Genomic DNA, 17,729 nt, shown 5'->3' on the forward strand with positions numbered 1-17,729 from the left:
AATTCTACATACAATATCAGAGAACTTTATTAAATTTTTGGTCAAACGAGATATCATTAGAAGTATACCGCATACTAAAAATATCAATTCTTCGATTATTTAAAGAATTTTATCACAAAACAGTATGAACAAGCAATTACAAAATTCAAATTTTAACTTACATGCTTTGAAAAATGCATCTCCTATTGATTGCTAAAACTAGGTAATAATTAATTTGGACATTCTTTTTTTGATGTCATAAATCACTTATAATCCTTGGTATTGGTACTTCATTGCTTCAATGCTAACAGTAACGATGAAATGTCCCGTTGACTTCCATGTCTCTCTTGTCTCACTGGTTTTGTTGGACGAATCATGAGAAAATTATTACAAAAAGTGTGCAACACTCTGCCTCCCCTTCGTTTCATTATTTACAGAAAAAAAAACCTGATTTTACTAAAAAAAGGCAAATAAAAAAAACACAAAATAAGTACATATTTGAAAAAAGTAGAAAAAATCCTATAAAATGACACTTTTTTCATGGAGATAATTACATTTTTCAGCGAGCTACAAGCTTTGAAACATTTGAAGTACTCAAAGTTGAATTGGTACCAAAATCTGTACAAGGCATTTTCAAAAATAATCGTTCGAGCTACAACCAGTCATTTGAACTACATGTAAGAAAATTAAAAGCTTTCAAAATCTTTACAGCAGTATACTTAAAAAGTTAACATGTTAAACTATTAAAATTACAAAGTAAACTCATTAAAATAAAAAAAATAATTGAAAGCTAGTTGAAAGTTGCAAGTAAAACCATCAATGTTTCGTATATTTCATAAAAATAATCAAACAGAAGTTTTATACATACGCTAAAATTAAAGATCTAAGAGTGCACAGTGCAGGGGAGAAAGAAGAATTGATCAAAGAATTTTGCATTTTTGAGTAGCATTTAACATCTGATGAAAAAAATATAGGAGTTAGTGAGAAAATATAGGAAATATAGGAGAATATCTGACAAATTGTGAAAATATAGGAAATATAGAACTATGAGCCCTGTTTTACTCGCGTAAGACTGTAACACTCAAATTCGTTTGAAACCTCATTCTTTTTTTTTGAAACTTTATTAAAAAGTAGTTTTTAGAAAAGGCTACAAACTACTTTTTTTTGTATCGAGCTACTCGCTACTCTACTTTCTTTGAAAAGTAGTGCGCTACACTATAAACTACTAGAAAATGTAGCTACTACAGTAGCGTCGCTACTTGTAGCGCGCTACTTCCAACCACTGATTTTAAGTATATGAAAAAGATCTCTGAAGTTGATGTAGCTTACTAAAACTTCTTTTACACCTTCAGACCCTCCTCTACAGTTGTAAATGTTAATTTTTGCTGTGCTTTTGCTGGTACAGAATTTGTTTTTATTTTCTATGTTACGGAAACGTAATTATTACAATATATACTGTCAAACTCTGAGAACGCAAAATAAATGCCACTTCCTGTCAATTAATGCTAAGACTTAGTGACTAAGACTCCTTTGTTTAAGACGAAAATGATTTAGACGAACTCCCACTTAAAATATGAAAATAAATCTTTAAGATAGGAAATAAAAATAAAAAGGTGGACGAAAAACATCCTTGTACATGAAGTTTCCTAACTTGGAAGGTTGAAAGATCTGCACTTCAACGCAAACCAGTGTCTAGCCATGTACAGTAAATATTTGCTCATCCTCAAACATGAGGAAAAATTTTTATTCTTCCATTCAAATACATTTTGTTTAAAATTAGTTTATTAGACCTACAAAAATTAAATTTTTCAAATTATGTTTTTAGCGCTCACAAGCCCTGAAAAAAAACAATAACATCAAACCACAGAAGATTTGGAACCATGATGTTAAAAATTTCTCTCTTTAAATAAATATTAAAAACAACTGTCATAAAGGTAATCTAAAAAAATCAGAGCAACATCAATAAGCAATATCATGGATAATAAGCAATTCGTGTTTACTCAAAGAAAAGAAAAAAAAAAAGAAACTGAAAGGATTAACTGAATGTAGATAAAAAAACCTGTGTTTACTTCAGTGAAAAATCTATTTTTAGATTTTCCCCTATTTCTTTCTCCCCCTCCCTCCCAAGGTCACATAAACCTGATTCTTAGTTCTACACTACTTTTGAAATCTGATTTTTGGATCTATACTTCTTATGCATGTAAACCAGTGACTAGGCCAGTTTTGCTTGAAAAACTTCCCCTGTGCATTTTTTGTGTAACCTAGCTTGATCTGGTTCAGTTAATCTGTTTGTACAATATGCTGGTATATGCATGTAATCCATTTGCAATAATGAACAATTCTTGTTTTCATTTACATATTTTTTATGTACACTGAAATCCTTTTTAGCTACAGTTTAAATGCACGCAAGTGTTATTAATGTTTTAAGTTATAGCATTGCATTCATTAGTAGCGTTTGCTACCTATTATTATCCGCGATTGGTTTTGATCATTGAGAAGACATAAAATGGAGGGAGTGAAAACTTTCATTTTTGAAGGAATGACCCGAGGTCACCTGTTAGATTTTAATGCAAAGCATTGGAAGAAATCAGGTTTTTTCGCTAGTTTTACACAAAACGTGTCAATCAGTCGATGTTGTTGAGTCACGTAGCTTGGGGTCTTTAGCCTCAGCTTTTGCTAAGCCAATGATTGGACTTGCTCCCTCCATTTACTAATTCCTGCTCTAAGGTTTTTAGTACCTACAAAATTCTCTTATCCACAGTTACCGTGCCTTCCGATTCAGCAAATAATCAGGAGTTCTCTGTAAATATAAAACCTTGTTTGAGCATTCCTTTATGAATGTACTTTGGTTCCTATATTTTCTGTCACAGAAACAAAATTTTGTCTGTTTACTCGAAATCTGATAAACGATGAAATCAGTTAATGCAAAATTTGATGAATGCAAAAAACATAGGTGTCCCCATTGAGCAAGGGCGCCCATATGCAAAATTTTAAGGGGGGCTCAAAATTTCCCCCACGGTTTAGCAGAATATTTTTCCCATGGAAACCAATTTCAGTACAGATTAGAGATAATAAAGCATGACATTTTTAATAACTTATTCATTAATGGCTGGAAAAGAAATTTTTATGCGTTTTTGCAAAGAAAAAAGCACTAAAAGAATGGAAGTTTTTATTTCTAAGGGGGCTTGAGCCCCCCCCCCCCCCATATGGGCGCCCTTGCCATTGAGCTTGCGTTAATGAGGTTTGACTGTTTCACATTTTATTGCTATTTATTTCCGAATACAAACTAATTTATGTATGAATAGAGAATGTCTTTTTCTTTAAACATTTTATTGAAAATTCAGACTATATACAATGGAGTCACAATGAAGGGGGGGGGGAGTCACCAGGGGCGTGCACAGGGGGGGGGGGAGAGACGCCTGTTGGCCCAACCCCAAGCCTCAAGAGGGCCTGAGATTGGTGAAATATATGTAGATTAGGGTGGTCCTTATTTTTGAAGTTTTAGATATTTTACACGACGCCCCCTCAATTTGTTACATTATACAAATAAATGATCCATGCAAAATTTTAAGTCAATCCATGAATAATTAACACATGCCCCTAGGGTCCCCTTTTTTGAGTTTCGAAGAAAAAATTGCGGATTTTCTCATTTTTATTTAAAGATATTCCTAGGTTTCATATTTAAAGTAGTTTTGAACCACAATAGATGTTGCTACTTCCAGACCAGCCATTCTCTCACTTTCATTCTCTAAAATTTTACATATTACATAGGGTACATGTACACCAATGGCCTTGAGACAGGCATACCACTATTCGTGCGCGTTTCAAGCGGCAGGGGAACATTTCTTTCCACCAAGATGGGCACAAGGGATTCTAAAGGCCATTAATGAATGATTTTTGACAACAACAAATTGCCTCCTCCAGGTTTTGGGGGTGTTAATTTAGAAAATTTTCTGTGTATGTAATAGGTGTGGCAAATAGGGTCACTAGGTTTCCATGCTATAAATATACGTAATGACAATTATATTTTAATTCGCTGTTCTTTAGTTATATACTTAAATGTTTATGCATTCTTATAATTAAAATTTTGAAAAATCCTCGATTACCCTACCATAAAAATAAACTCTATTTTCCATATCTAAAATATAAATTTAAAAAAAATCCAGATCGGAATAATGTAAAAATCTATACTTTGAACTGTCTTCTATTTCAGTACATAGTCCTTTATTATCATCAAATTCCTCTTGCAATTCACAAGATTTAGAAACCGAAATGGGTATTTATCCTAACCTGTTGAACCTTTTTTCTATATCTGGTTTACCACAACGCAAAAAAGCTTGACAAGTATTGATATCTGCTCGCATTTCATCAATATTAGACAACTGCCATATTAGGTATAAAGATGCTGCTCATTTATTAACAGCCTATGTAGATGCAGTAAATTTAAATCCAAATAACCTTATGATCAATCGTACATCCCGTAAGAGAGCAAGAGAAAATCTTCGAGAGGTAAAATCAGATTTCATGAATTTAAATTTAGATTTTTTAGTTATTCCCTGGGATACACAAAGCTACATTCAGATGTAACTGGAAAAAAATGCCGATAGGCTTACCATGATAGCTTCAGGTCCCAATGTTGAACAGCTACTCAGAATTTCTGAGATATTTCTTCAGTTGTATATGATATCTTAGATGATTGCTCTTTATTGCTAACTGTTCAAGCTGTAGTGTTTTATACAGCGGCTTACAATACTGGCCATATAAGTTGTGCATGTAATTTTTTAGAGCAAAAGCTGAACGGTGATATCTTGCATTTGTATTGCTATAATCATGCACTTGAAATCGTACTGCAGAGTGTCTTTAAAGAAGTTCTTGCCTTTCTTAGTTCTAGACTCGATATTCCATTATTTATGCGCTTCAAAATTCAAAAAGTACACATACCAATTAAATTCTAAAAGAAGAATTTGATGACATATTATTGTTCGTAGAAAGCGGAATTAAGAAATATAACAGAGAATTCTCATAACGTGTAATAATATTTCTTGGTGAACTCCTCCCTCCTACAGGGATATGTTTTCGGCAACCTGGAGCTTGTTTGTGAGCCAGATGGGTGGCAAAAGGAATTTATTGTTTGAATACTTATATATTTAGGAAACAATTTAAATTGACCTTACATGAAGAGAATGCCCGTAAATGCTGTTTTACAGTTAAATGTTGTATGAAGATATAGTTTTTTGCAGCAACCCATTCTAGGCCTTTTAAATTAATATTAAGTGTGTGCGTCTAAAAAACCTGCAGCGTACAAAATGATGACAAACATGCAGCAGAAGCAGTGATTGAAAAATTCATAAATCACATATGGTACTTAGGGGATGAACTAGTAGCTTTGTCCGTATTAGATGAAGGAATTAATTTTGATGATAGGAAAAGGACTACTTCAAAAAAAAAAAAAAAATGCTTGCTGAATTGGAAGATGTGTCTGATGACTGTATAAAAAATTTCAGATAACAGTAGATGATTTGGAATACTTTCTTAGTAAATATCTTCCTCTTTTTAGTCGTGTCAATAAAACTTTGATAAGTTACAAACACCAAAAGATGTTTTCTTATTTGATCCTGATTCATGACAAAATGAAGGAAGCTATTTAAAGGGAAGAGATATCGTTAAAATGCTGAAAGTTGTGAATGATACAACTGAAAGAGGAGCACAATTAATCGAAGAATTTCACAATTAATTTAGCAAATATGAGTCACAAAAGCAATTTAGTATTTTTACAGACAGTCCAAGACTATCGGGAAAAAAATGCACACGATTGAGATACATTGAGAAAAGGGTACAATTAGGATAAAGTTTCTAAAGCACTATTTAATTCTTATTCAATGTAAAATCTTTAGACGAAATGAAGTAATTAAAAAGATTAATTTTAGTGCTACCTCGCTGTAAAAATATTTTGTAAACACAGGAGAAACAATGTACGGGGTATGAAGTAAAAACTCGAAGATTTGTGGGAAAATTATCAAAAGTGTTAAAGTTCAACGGCCTAGGGGCACGTGTTATTATTGACTGATCGAGTTCAAATTTTGCACCGATTACTTTTTATTATAGTGTCACAAAACTAGGGGGCGTCACTTGTTGAATTCCGAAAAAAAAATTTCCCGTATAAATAAGGACCACCCTAATGTAGATACAAAAGGGTAAACTATATGGAGTCTCGTAAAAGTAATTTGTAACGGACCCCAAAATTTCGGGGCACGCACCTTTGTGTCACCCGTCTGGGGGGTGACACCCATTGCAAGTTTCTGAAAAATATGAAGTTAAAATTCATTTTTAAGACCACAAGTTTGAAAATTTTGGAACCCCCCCCCCCCCCCGGAACCCCTTTTCTTCCACCCCACATCATGGGGGAAATCTATACTCAGGATTTGGTTCATATTGTCAGTACTCAGGCTGAAAATTGTATGAATTTTATGCTTACATAGAATATTAAAATTTTTTTTTTTTGCGTGTTGTGTGTGGGGGCGGGGGGAAGAAGGAGGGTGCCACATAAATTGCGGCCCTGGGTGTCATTTATGTTAGGTATGCCACTGCTATACATGAACTGAAATGAAGTTAAAATGAAAAAAGAAAGAAAAATCTCGTGAGATTTAAACATGCTGCCAAGCTGGTAAAATATTTTCCATTCAGATTACTGTAAACTATAAATCCAGACTTAATGGCAATATTTTAAACTGGAGTAAATTGATATAAAGGCAGCACATTCCTGTTGATTTGCATAGTCTTTTTCTTTTGCCATTTTATTTTTTGTTTGATTCAGAAGTGGGAAAAGCTTATGTGGTAAATTTCAAGTTGAATTTCTTACCAAAAAGTAGTAACCTTGCACAAGTTTAAATTGTTTGGGTAAAAATTCATTTTTCAAAGGAAAGAAAATTGAAGTGGGCCTTTTTTAAGTTCGCTTGTAACTTGTTACACTTAATTACACTATACAAAAGTTAAAATTGGAAGGAAAATCACTTACTATTAATAATAAAAACTCAAGTCCTAATGTCCCATTCATTGAAAATTTTTAATTAAACTAATTCTAAGTTATATGTATTATTATATATTTTTAAAATTCTCTTCAACATTTCTAACTCAATATCTTGAATCCTTTATGGCTTAAAGGTGTTTTTATTGAACTCTGTGTAATACTGTTACTAAACACATTATGGTATGTTAAAGGTGTTAAAATCAAAATATTTTATTTCTATTTTTGAAAAAAGTTCATTGACAATGAATCTTGTTTCAGCTCTTAATCGATATCGTCGTAAATCTTCTGCTGCCTCGTCAATCAGTTATGAAGGTAATATCATGAACCTTGAAAAAATTGCCTGTTGAAAAAAATTGCTTCTTTGTAAGTCTGTCAAATTTACTTTTCCTTTTCTAATGTTACTCCTGTACTATATGTTGTATTTTGATCTGGTATGTTTTTAACCAACTTTAAAAAGAAATAGTTCGTACCTTTTTTTTTGTCCATTATATTAACTTTTCACAAAACCAATTTGCATGATTTGTTTATTAGCCAATAAAGGGTGATTTAGTGTACGCCCATACTTTTGTTTAGCTATATTGGTTCTTTAGAAACAAAGTTATGGTAGGCTTACCTTGATATTTTCATACTTAATAAATGAATATAATGTATAGGAAAGTCATTTAGAATTGATAGCTAAAAAACAATGATAAACAGTAAGTGCTGTTCCACCCAGGTGTTCCAAAACTGGGTGCTACAGTACCCTGTAGTTTGCTGAGAGAGGAGAGGGGTGTCGTAAAGTGTCCACAATATAAATATCCTCATACAAATAATAGCGGATGATCAAGTAACCCACACGTTTCAACAATGAAACTCGTGCCATGGCATGATAATTTGATAATATGTTTTGGTAATGTTTCACATGCAGGGAAAGGCTTTATCGTGACAAGGCTGAACTAGATCCGGTCAATTAACTGTTTTACTGGTAAGACTGTGTCATTTCAGGGGAATGAAGAACCGAAAAAATTGTCAACAATGAATGCTACCTGCTGGAGTTTAGGGTTAATCCACTGGAGTTAGGGTTAAAATTTCAACGATCAAAATATCACCAAACAGGCAATAACTTCGTTCAAATGTAAAAGTTTAGAAGCAATTTTAACCCGTCACACCTTGAAAGGTAACTTTCTAGTACAGTCGGGCCCCGATTTAACAAATTCATCGGGACTGAAACCTTTACGCTTAATCGGGGCTGTTCGTAATATGGGGGTGATAAAAAATGCACTTATCTTATCTAAAAGCCCTAATAAGCAACTGCGCAAACATATTCATGATTAGATATAGTACACTTTTTATTCAGCATTCCGCGACTTATTACACACTATTGAAATTTTAAAGTACGGAGCTGTAGATGTTTGACTTGATACTTGTTGACTTGAAATAGTTCTATTTCGACTTTATGGAGAGAAGAAAATACTATGTTGTTTACAGCCTGCTGCATGAGATATGTTTTTAGTTTCCATACCATGTAAAGCATTTGAAAATTTTTAATGGGAGTTTCAGTATCGCCTTTTTCATCAGAATCGTTGTTCATTGGTTGCCTCCTGGCCCGTTAAAAATGGCTGATTCCAAGAAAAGTCTTTTTCTGCTTCAGACAAGATGGATGCATCATTTGGAAAACAATCCAATATTTCATAACTCAAATTAACAAAAAAAATTTTTTTTTTGGCTGTTAAAATAATTTGTTAACTCGGGGTTTATTATTCAGTAAATAGGGGTTTTTGCCTTCATTTTAGTTGGGAAAAAAAAAGTTTGCTAAATCGTGAATTTCGTTTGATAGAAGTTTGTTAAACCGGGGTTCGACTGTATGTACATAAAAGAGATCGACTAGGGTGCTGTGAGAAAATTTAAATTGTTCAAAGGGTGCCACAAATCGAAAAAAGTTGGGAACCTCTTGTTCAATCTGTTCTTCTCGAATCTGTCCATCTCAAAAATTTCTCTATGTTGAAAATTTTAACTGCTGCATTAAGTTTACTGTAGCAAATTAGTATTCATTGTTCTTAAAATGCTTATTTTTTTTTTTTAGTGTGAAACACTTTTTTTTAAGCTTTGTATTTGCTGTTGGAATGAAATGTTTTTTCAGTCTTGGAACATAATTTTTTTAAAATTAAGGTTGAAGTAAATGCCTCAAAAGTAAAAGTCAACAGCAGCAGATATTTTCACTTTTCTTACAATCCAATTCCTTCATATTAAGCTGTTAGCCAGGAATAAATGGTTGACTAATAATATTGTTGGAAAAATTGAATTGCAGCTTTGAGACAAATACAAGGGGGGAAAAACATCCAGCCTCTGGCAGTTATTTGAATTTTGACATCTTGCATTTGAATTATGTTTTTCACAATCATGAATTGTGATAAGACCCTACTTGTTAGGTTTCTTGTTTCTATAAATGGAATAGGACTTAAATAAAGAAGAAATCCGCACCCGTCATATTATGACTGGTGATTTTCTAGTTTAGTTAATACGAGGCATATCGTAAAGAAAGAAATGGTGATTTGGATGCAATAATAGATATGGTTGTTAAGGCCAATTTGCACTTATGATCAAGATTATGTTTACAGTGCATACCAGTATGGTATTTTTCTTTATGGTATATCAATCACAAGGGAGGGGTGATCTAAAAATTTTTAAGGCAATCGTTGAAAGATAATTTTCATTCTTAACAGCACACGTAAATTTGCTACTGATAGTTATCTTTAAAATTTGTAAAATGTGCTCACAGCAGATCATACAGTAAAATTACACTAGTCAACAAAAACGAACTTTTTTGTCTGCATCCTAGTTTTAAATAGTCAATTCCTACTAATTTTGGGTCGATAAAAACGAATATGTTAGTGGATTTTTTATATTAGTTCTTGTTTTCAAGATACATAAAAGCCCACTGGAGAAACACAGCGACCACACATTGGTTTAAAGGTAATGTTAAAAAGGAAAAAAAAAATCTTGTGTAATGAATGTTATTAAATAGGTCCTGTGTTTCATTAAACAATGCTTTTTTTTTTCGGAAAGCAATGATTGCTTTTGGCTTATTGCTGTAAACACTTCATTTTTGATTGTGTTTTGTACAGGGACCTAACCAGAAAATAAATTCGGGGAGGCTTTTAAAATTTTCATGCGGAGCTTTGCAGAAGGTAGTACATTATTGAAAATCAGCCTTGACTCACTAAAATTATGAACAACATCTACGTAACACAAATTTCACTGCAAAATGAGTATAAGAAACATATAAGCATACATTTAATGACATACATTTTAATGACATTTCCCTTCTCAAAATATTCATACTGAATATTAAAAATAAAACCATTTAAATAAATATTACATGTTTCATATAAATAATATCAATGCATATGAATTTTTCTGCTTGCTTTAATTTATATGTTAATAAATAGATCAAGTTTGAGGCTACCTTAGATTATTAAAAAAGGATCCAATAGAAAGTTGCCGTTTCATTTTGATATTTCATGCTACAAGAATATTTAAATTAAATTTAGCTAACTGAAGTTTTAGAGAGATATAGTACTGTAAATATACTGACTGATCCCTGTTTAAGACTGATTTGCACCTCAAACTTGAGAACAAGAAATACACATCTACTAGGAAAAAGAAAAGTTTTGCCTCAGATATCCTCGACAAAAGACTTAATTTCAGATTTATAATCTTTAACACATTTATTTGTTTTTGTTTTCAGTGCTTCAGAAGCAATTTAGGCAAAAGAACACTTCACAAATGCTTCAATTATTTTCCATTGCCTACATTGAGACCCTGATACGAGGGTAGTCTGTATCAAAAATAAGAATGCCAGATATTTGACTAACAATCCATCATTATATATTTATGGCGCCATCGTAATATTAACAACAGTTATTTGCAGTCGGTGCTGACCAGTGGTGGATACAAGGGGAGGGTCATATGGGTCATGACCCCCCCCCTCCCAAACCATCATTAATATTATCCATCCACATTGTGATCAAACAGTTTATGAATAAAATACAAACGATTTCAGTAGTATTTTCAATTCATTAAGTATTTTTAAAAGTAAATATTTGAAATATTAATTCCTTTCATTGCTTATTAAATTAATTAGTAATTTTATGCTTTACTAACTGCTTTATTGACTGATTTGGTCTTTTTTTTTGCCTCCCAAGCAATTTCAGAAACTTTCGTGCCCAAAACCACAGGTTCACTCATGGGGGGAGTAAACATTCTTCCATGTGACCCCCCCTCCCTAAAATGATATTCTATATTCGCCCCTGGTGCTGACTTAGCCTTTCGCTAACTTATTTTGAATGGCTTCATATTGAACTGACTTTCAATAAATTGTACGAACTATAAAGAAATTTGTGTTACTGTAAAAATCGTTGGGTTATTTATTATAAAAAGAGTTTTATGCCATTAATATGCAGATAAAAAACATTTGAGTTTTGAAACAATATTTTTAAATATTTTTTAAATATAAACATTAAAATGCCAAACCAAAATTTCTGGGGTGGGGGGGGGGGTTGAACCCTATGACCCCCCCCCCCCCCCCCCCGTATACGGCCCTGGTTTTGTACGTCAAAGAAGAATCATCGCTCATAATAGTTAAGCAGCATTTGGTGAGCATTAACTCAGCCCAATGACTCTGATATCTGTATTCTATTGTAAACATATGTTGGTGAAATCTTTCCTCATGCTCACTGTTCATAGCTTTAGTTTTTAAACAAAATATCTTGAAAGAAGTGAACAAAATAGAGTTTCAGAGACGCATTATTCATCAATGGTCACAGAACTTAGGTAGCGATTGTTTGACCTACTGTTTTTAGTTCTCGTCTTCTCTGCTGCTTAGAAATACTAGTAATACACCCTTAAAGGCTTCCTGGGTGTTTTTTTCCTCCTTCACAAATTTTTCTTCAAAACCAGTTATTTTCCGAATTGCTCGTATTTGAAGGGCCATTGAAAATTCTCTCCTTAGCCTTAGCTTCAATATATCTTGGAAATTTCCCTCGAAGGTATTTGAAAACAGTCTTTGTTCACAGCTTTCATGAAGTTCTTCATTATCCCCAGTAGAATAAGCATGGGTGGAAGCAGAAATAAGTGGATCTACTAGATTCTGATTTTGGGCAGTTCTCTTTTCAGAATTTAAATTTCTTAAAGTCTATTTCAGTTTTATGTAGTAAGATTTTCTATCCCAACCAGGGGTCGAAGTTTACAAAACAGTCAGTCCCATGGGGAGTGTTTCTATCTGCCAGAAAAAAAGAGCATTAGTGAAAATTCACTATCCTAGTTGGCTTTGTATCTTGAAAACTAGAGCTAATCTCAACTTTTTATGTGATTTTTGTGTTTGGCTAGGCAAAATACTTCGGAAATAGCTATTTTTGAGCCGGATGCATTTTTGGTGTTGACTAGTGTTGTGAAATTTCTTTCACAAAAAAAAAAAACTTGGAAAGAACTCCACTAAATTTGAATTTTAGCCCCTGAAAAGTATTTATTTACTAAAAAAAAGGTGGGGGAACACATAAAAGTTAAAAAAAATCTTTTACTATCAAAGTTGTGTTAAAAATAAATGCTATCAGGAAAAATGGAACTAATTGCAAATGAAATAAACTAATTACAAAAAGTTGCTAATTAAAACTTGTAACTAACAAAAACTTGTTTAGTTTGAATTATCAATTTGATGAACTAATTTTAAAATGTGTTATATTGTAATTCTTTAGATATCAAGTTTCTTCACAAAAAAAAAAAAAAAATCATAACAGTTGATTTTTCCCCTTCTAGGTTCAGGGACAAGTTCTAGAATTTCGATAACAAGAAACATGAACGCAAGCAACTCAGATGAAAAATTAGAAGTGCACATAGTGGAAAACCCTATCAATGTTCTTGAACTGCCTTGTTGATTGTTGTCAAAGCTAAGAAACTTTATTTCAGACAGGATTTCGGCAATACTTTGCGGACGAATTGTTCTTACCTAATTACTAATATTTGGACAAAGAACTTTCAGCGACGGAGGAATAACCCAATTATGCATGGGCATCATAGTATATGGAAATATGAAAACACTCCTTACTAATATTTTGTCAGTAAAAGAAACAGTCTCTCAATGTTTTCTCAAAGAAGAAAACAACTATTTGAGAGGAAACAATTTTCGGCTGAAAAAAATTACAAAATATATTGCATACAGGTGTTTTGAGGTTATTAAAAACCCTTTTTTCAGTGAGAAAATCTTTGAGCTTCGAAACTCACTTAAGCTCTCTTGTGACAGCCGCTTACATACGATTGAAGCTCAAAACTTTTCTCGCTGAAAACTTCCGTGTGATTCTGAAACATATAGTTTTCCAATTGCAGCATCATAACATTATTCTCTCTCATGTAGTTTTCGCACAAAGATAAGCATTTATTACTCGTAGAGTAGCATTTATTTTAATTAGTATTTCCCCCAGACATATTTAGGTGCCTCAAGATAAAAGAGCACTTTAATTTAAAGCTGTCCCTTTTAAGTTAATGTTCGTTTCTCCCAACCCACCCTTTTTCGCATTTCTCAACTTGTCCTTGTCTACTTTTGAAGTTTTATTTAACTTCTTGGCAAAAGCAATTTTTTTTTTTGAAAGACCCAAGTTTCATGAAAGCCTGGCATTGAAATGCAACTCCCATGTTTCCCTTAATAATTTGATTTGAATAGAAATTTGAATTTTTATTTTTATCTTTTAAAATTAAACATTAATAATATAAATTGAAAAAATAAGTAGAATGGTGTACTTATTAAGAAATATAATTTCCATTTTGAGTTTTGCATGCTTATAATATACAAAAAAGCTCCGTTTCTAAAATAAAATTTCTTATAAAAAGTGCCCTTTTAATGGCATTAAAGTGCCCTTTTATCTGGAAGCACCGTGCTTCTTTTTTGGTCTGGGAGATGTGCTATTAATTATAGATAGGAATACAGACACTTTGTACCAAGTTACAACATATGCAGTAGTACCTTAAAGTGGTTGGAACCAGACCCGCTTCTGGGATTCGAAAACTTAGAATAAAAGCAGAGACTTAAAAAATGCTCATCAGAAGGGCCCAGAAACGTATGTTAAACTGTGGATTTTAACATACACACACGTACAAAATAATTACTAAGTGTGGTGTTTAAATTACATATTACTTTAATTATAAATAATATATATGCTCAAAAAAATGTTACACCAATCACAAAATGCAATGTAAATTTAATAAGACATATTTATATGTACTTCATGAATTGAATAAACTTTATTGTATTAGTAATGATAGTTAATTTTGAACATTAGTATGTAGTTGAAAAAAAAAAACTTCATTAAGCAGAACTTTACTTCCTCATTCAATGGTTTTCGAATTTAATTGCCAGGGTTCGCCAATATATATCAGTCAATATATATCATGATATATATCACGATATTTATCCAATATTTATTTTGAAAGTATCATATTTTGATATTTTCGATATTTATTTTTAAACAATGGTATTTTCAGTATAAAAATTATATTAATCATAGTAATAATTGTTTCTTTATTTTTGAAAATAACCAAAAAGTTAGTACTTTATTTTTATGATGTATTAATACATCATTATTGTAACAAAGTAATATAGTATTACTTTTTTATTTTATATTCATAAAATTATTAGTATTGTAACAATGTCATCAGATTAAAAGTGCCTAATTTAATATTAAACGTTGGTCAGAAAAAGAAAATGTCTCATGACTACACCAACTAACACATATTTTTTATTTCTGTATCATATAACTGTGTAAAACTAGTTAAGAGAAGAAAAATGAGCAAAACAGCTGATGCTAAATTAATTCCATTAAAATTTATTAAAATGTGAGATGAAATGTTACAGATATAAATAACAAAAGAAACCTTAATTTTAAGTCTACATATCCTAATAACAATATAAGAAAATGAAGCGTAATTTGAGGATGCATTTACTATTTTGAAGACTTGAGTTTGTGCTGATTGAAAATATTGGATATATATCAAAATATCCTATATGTATCAAAATATCGGACATTTTCGATATTTTCAAAAATATCATGATATTTTCGAACCCTGTTAATAACATTTCAAAAGCTATTAATTTACAATGTTCCAAAAATGTACTGGTGGGTGTGGGAAGGAAAAACAAAACAAATATGACTGGACTGGGTAGGAATAACTCTGTATCTGCATCATTATTTGGTGTCCGTGGTGAAATTAAAATATCATTTTATTTACTTGTCACTTGGAAAAGAAACAAAAATAAATAAATAAAAGGAATTTAAAAAAAAGAAACAATTAAACTGATTTTGGTTAAAAGACGTTCTACTGCTTATATTGAAACAATTATTTATTTTTAATAGACTATGGTTTGTTCTCTTCAAATTTAATCTATGTCTCGGAGCAAAATATGGGCCCATTGAGCCCAAACTTTCAATAAATCTCCACTGATTACTAATTACGTTGTTGGAAATGCCCAAAAACTACAAATTATGAAATATTTCTTTGAGTAAATGTTGTTGGCTGCAATGAAGACTTTCCAAACAATCCTAAGACTAATAAATGCCTGTCATTTCCTTTGCCCTGTTGATTTCCTTTGTGTTTGAAAGATGCTTGCTGATTTCAAACTTTATGCCTTTTGATTTATGTATGTGCATAATATGTGAATGCTTATGGTATTTCAACTTAAAATTCTATATTTTCTCATAAAACGTTTCAAAAATTTAGCATTTTACCTCATTCATGACTGAAGAAAATTCCTATGTAAATATTACTATTTTTTTGAAGGGCAACATGCTTAGAATATTAGGTTTTAAAAGATGTTAAGGCAGGGGCGCCTTGATGGGAGGTCACTGTGACTTCCCAAAAGTTTTCTTATTTGGCAAATTTGGAGACAGCATTGCCAAATTGCTGTTAAAAAAAACAATGTTGCATACTTATATTTTATCATTTGTCGAACTCGGAGCTTTATTCGTCAAATTGAAACTTTTCCCCAAAAAGTTAAGTTTGGGGTGCCCCTGTGTTAAGGGTAATAAATTGACACAAACCTTTTAGGGATGTTTTGAATTTATTTTAAATGAATGGCATTTATTGATAATTAACAGTAAAGCTGTTTTTAAATTCATGCCAGTTAAAATTAGTTTAAATGAAATTCCGACATTGGCATGGCGAAAACAAGTTTCTGCTGGCAGAAAAACCACCCATGCTACTAACTGATAGTAAATTTGTGAGCATTTTGCACGAGTATTGCTTTTGTCACATCTACAGTTGGAGCAAAGCTAACCTGTCAGCATTGTGAAGGCTATGCAGACCCTAAGCACACCATTACGAATGCTACCAGGTTAGGTTTGCACCAACTATAATAACTGAATCATATATATTTTGCAGTATGTTATGAAAGGGTTTGGACACAATTTGCCTTTCCAATATGTATAAGCAGTGCTAACTTGGTTTTAGCCTTTTTAAAGAATACTCATGAAATGTTTAGAAATACAAGTGCATTTAAATATTTTCTAGCTATAACAAGCTTGCCTAAGTTAGTGCATAATAGTAAAATTTCCTTGCATCCATAGATTTTAGATAAGTAAATTTTTCATAAAAATTTCATTCGATGTTTTGAATATCAGTGTTAATTTTCCTGCATAAGCTTTTCTTCATGCCTATATAATCAAGTTAAAATATAGATTTCTATGTCATCTAGAAATTTCTAGGCGATTATATTTTTTAAATAGGCTTTTTTAGGACTGAGAATAAGGAAATGTATTTAAAAAGAAGTTTTTTTTTTTCTTATCTTTAACAAGTACAGAAGAAATGCACAAATGTTTATCGCCCAAATTGTCATTTTTCAGTTAAAAACAATCAAAGTGAAATTTATCCTATTTACCAAAAAGTATCATTTTTTTCGTCCATATCATTCATCTTATGTGGAGTTTTAATTGTGATTCAAATGAAATGGTGCATTTTTAATTTGTTTAATGATTTTAACTTTTATTTAGAGTATATGGTTTGCATTTCTGTATTTTATTTTCTACATTGTTTGGTTTTGTACAAAGCTTAAAAGCATTTACTTTTCTGTTATCTGTTCTGCAGAAGAATTAATAAAAATGTTTTTCTTATTGACAATGTTGCTTATTTGAGGTATTTAATTAGAGCTTGAATTTCTGTCGAGTATTTCCACGATGAAATCAAAGTAAATAACTTGCTGCCCAACACAACATTTAGAATCTCTCATTTCTAGCTTTCTATCACTTAGTTCTTTTCACACCTGTCAAAAATCAACATGAGCAGGTGAAATATGATGAAAAATTTGCATTTTGTAGGCCATTATATCTAAGGACTGGCTCTTGGTAGAGGTTGCCAAAATTCTCAAGACAGAAAATTTTCAAAATAAATTTTGTGTATTCAGTAAATTACTGCCCAATAGCCGGGGCAGAAATGACTGAGCTGGCGGTGTTTTTCATGTAAATTTTGTGTGTTCCAAATGTCATTTTTAAGTGAATATAAGGATTGAAATAGAAACTTCATACATTAAAAATAAACTCATATTTTCTACAAAAGTGTTTAGAAATAGAGAATGTAAATAAATATACTAAATAATTACAATGATTGTCTATGAAATAAAATTAACAAATTATCTCACTTTCTGTAGAAATAATTTTTCACTGTTAGGTAATGAATGAGTAGTAGTAATCTTTTAATGTGATCA

At 31.7% G+C, this 17,729-nt stretch overlaps 1 protein-coding gene across 2 annotated transcripts in view; it reads left to right on the plus strand.

Moving 5' to 3' along the window:
• The window catches only part of LOC129224086 (protein NDRG3-like), a 56,647-nt gene extending 39,508 nt beyond the window's left edge, over positions 1–17,139 (plus strand). The window contains exons 12-14 of one of the 2 annotated variants that reach the window (XR_008580676.1): positions 7,265–7,369; positions 12,800–13,763; positions 13,957–17,139. Coding sequence is in view for 1 of the 2 variants with exons in the window: in XM_054858490.1 (XP_054714465.1) it covers positions 7,265–7,353 (89 nt within the window). In the remaining variant the exon portion in view is untranslated. Of the gene's footprint in view, positions 1–7,264; positions 7,370–12,799 lie in introns of both variants that reach the window. The other variant, XM_054858490.1, reaches the window with a different exon arrangement.
• Positions 17,140–17,729: the final 590 nt, after the last annotated feature.

This window comes from Uloborus diversus, chromosome 6 (assembly GCF_026930045.1).
Source record: "Uloborus diversus isolate 005 chromosome 6, Udiv.v.3.1, whole genome shotgun sequence".
Classification (NCBI taxonomy): Eukaryota; Metazoa; Arthropoda; class Arachnida; order Araneae; family Uloboridae; genus Uloborus; species Uloborus diversus.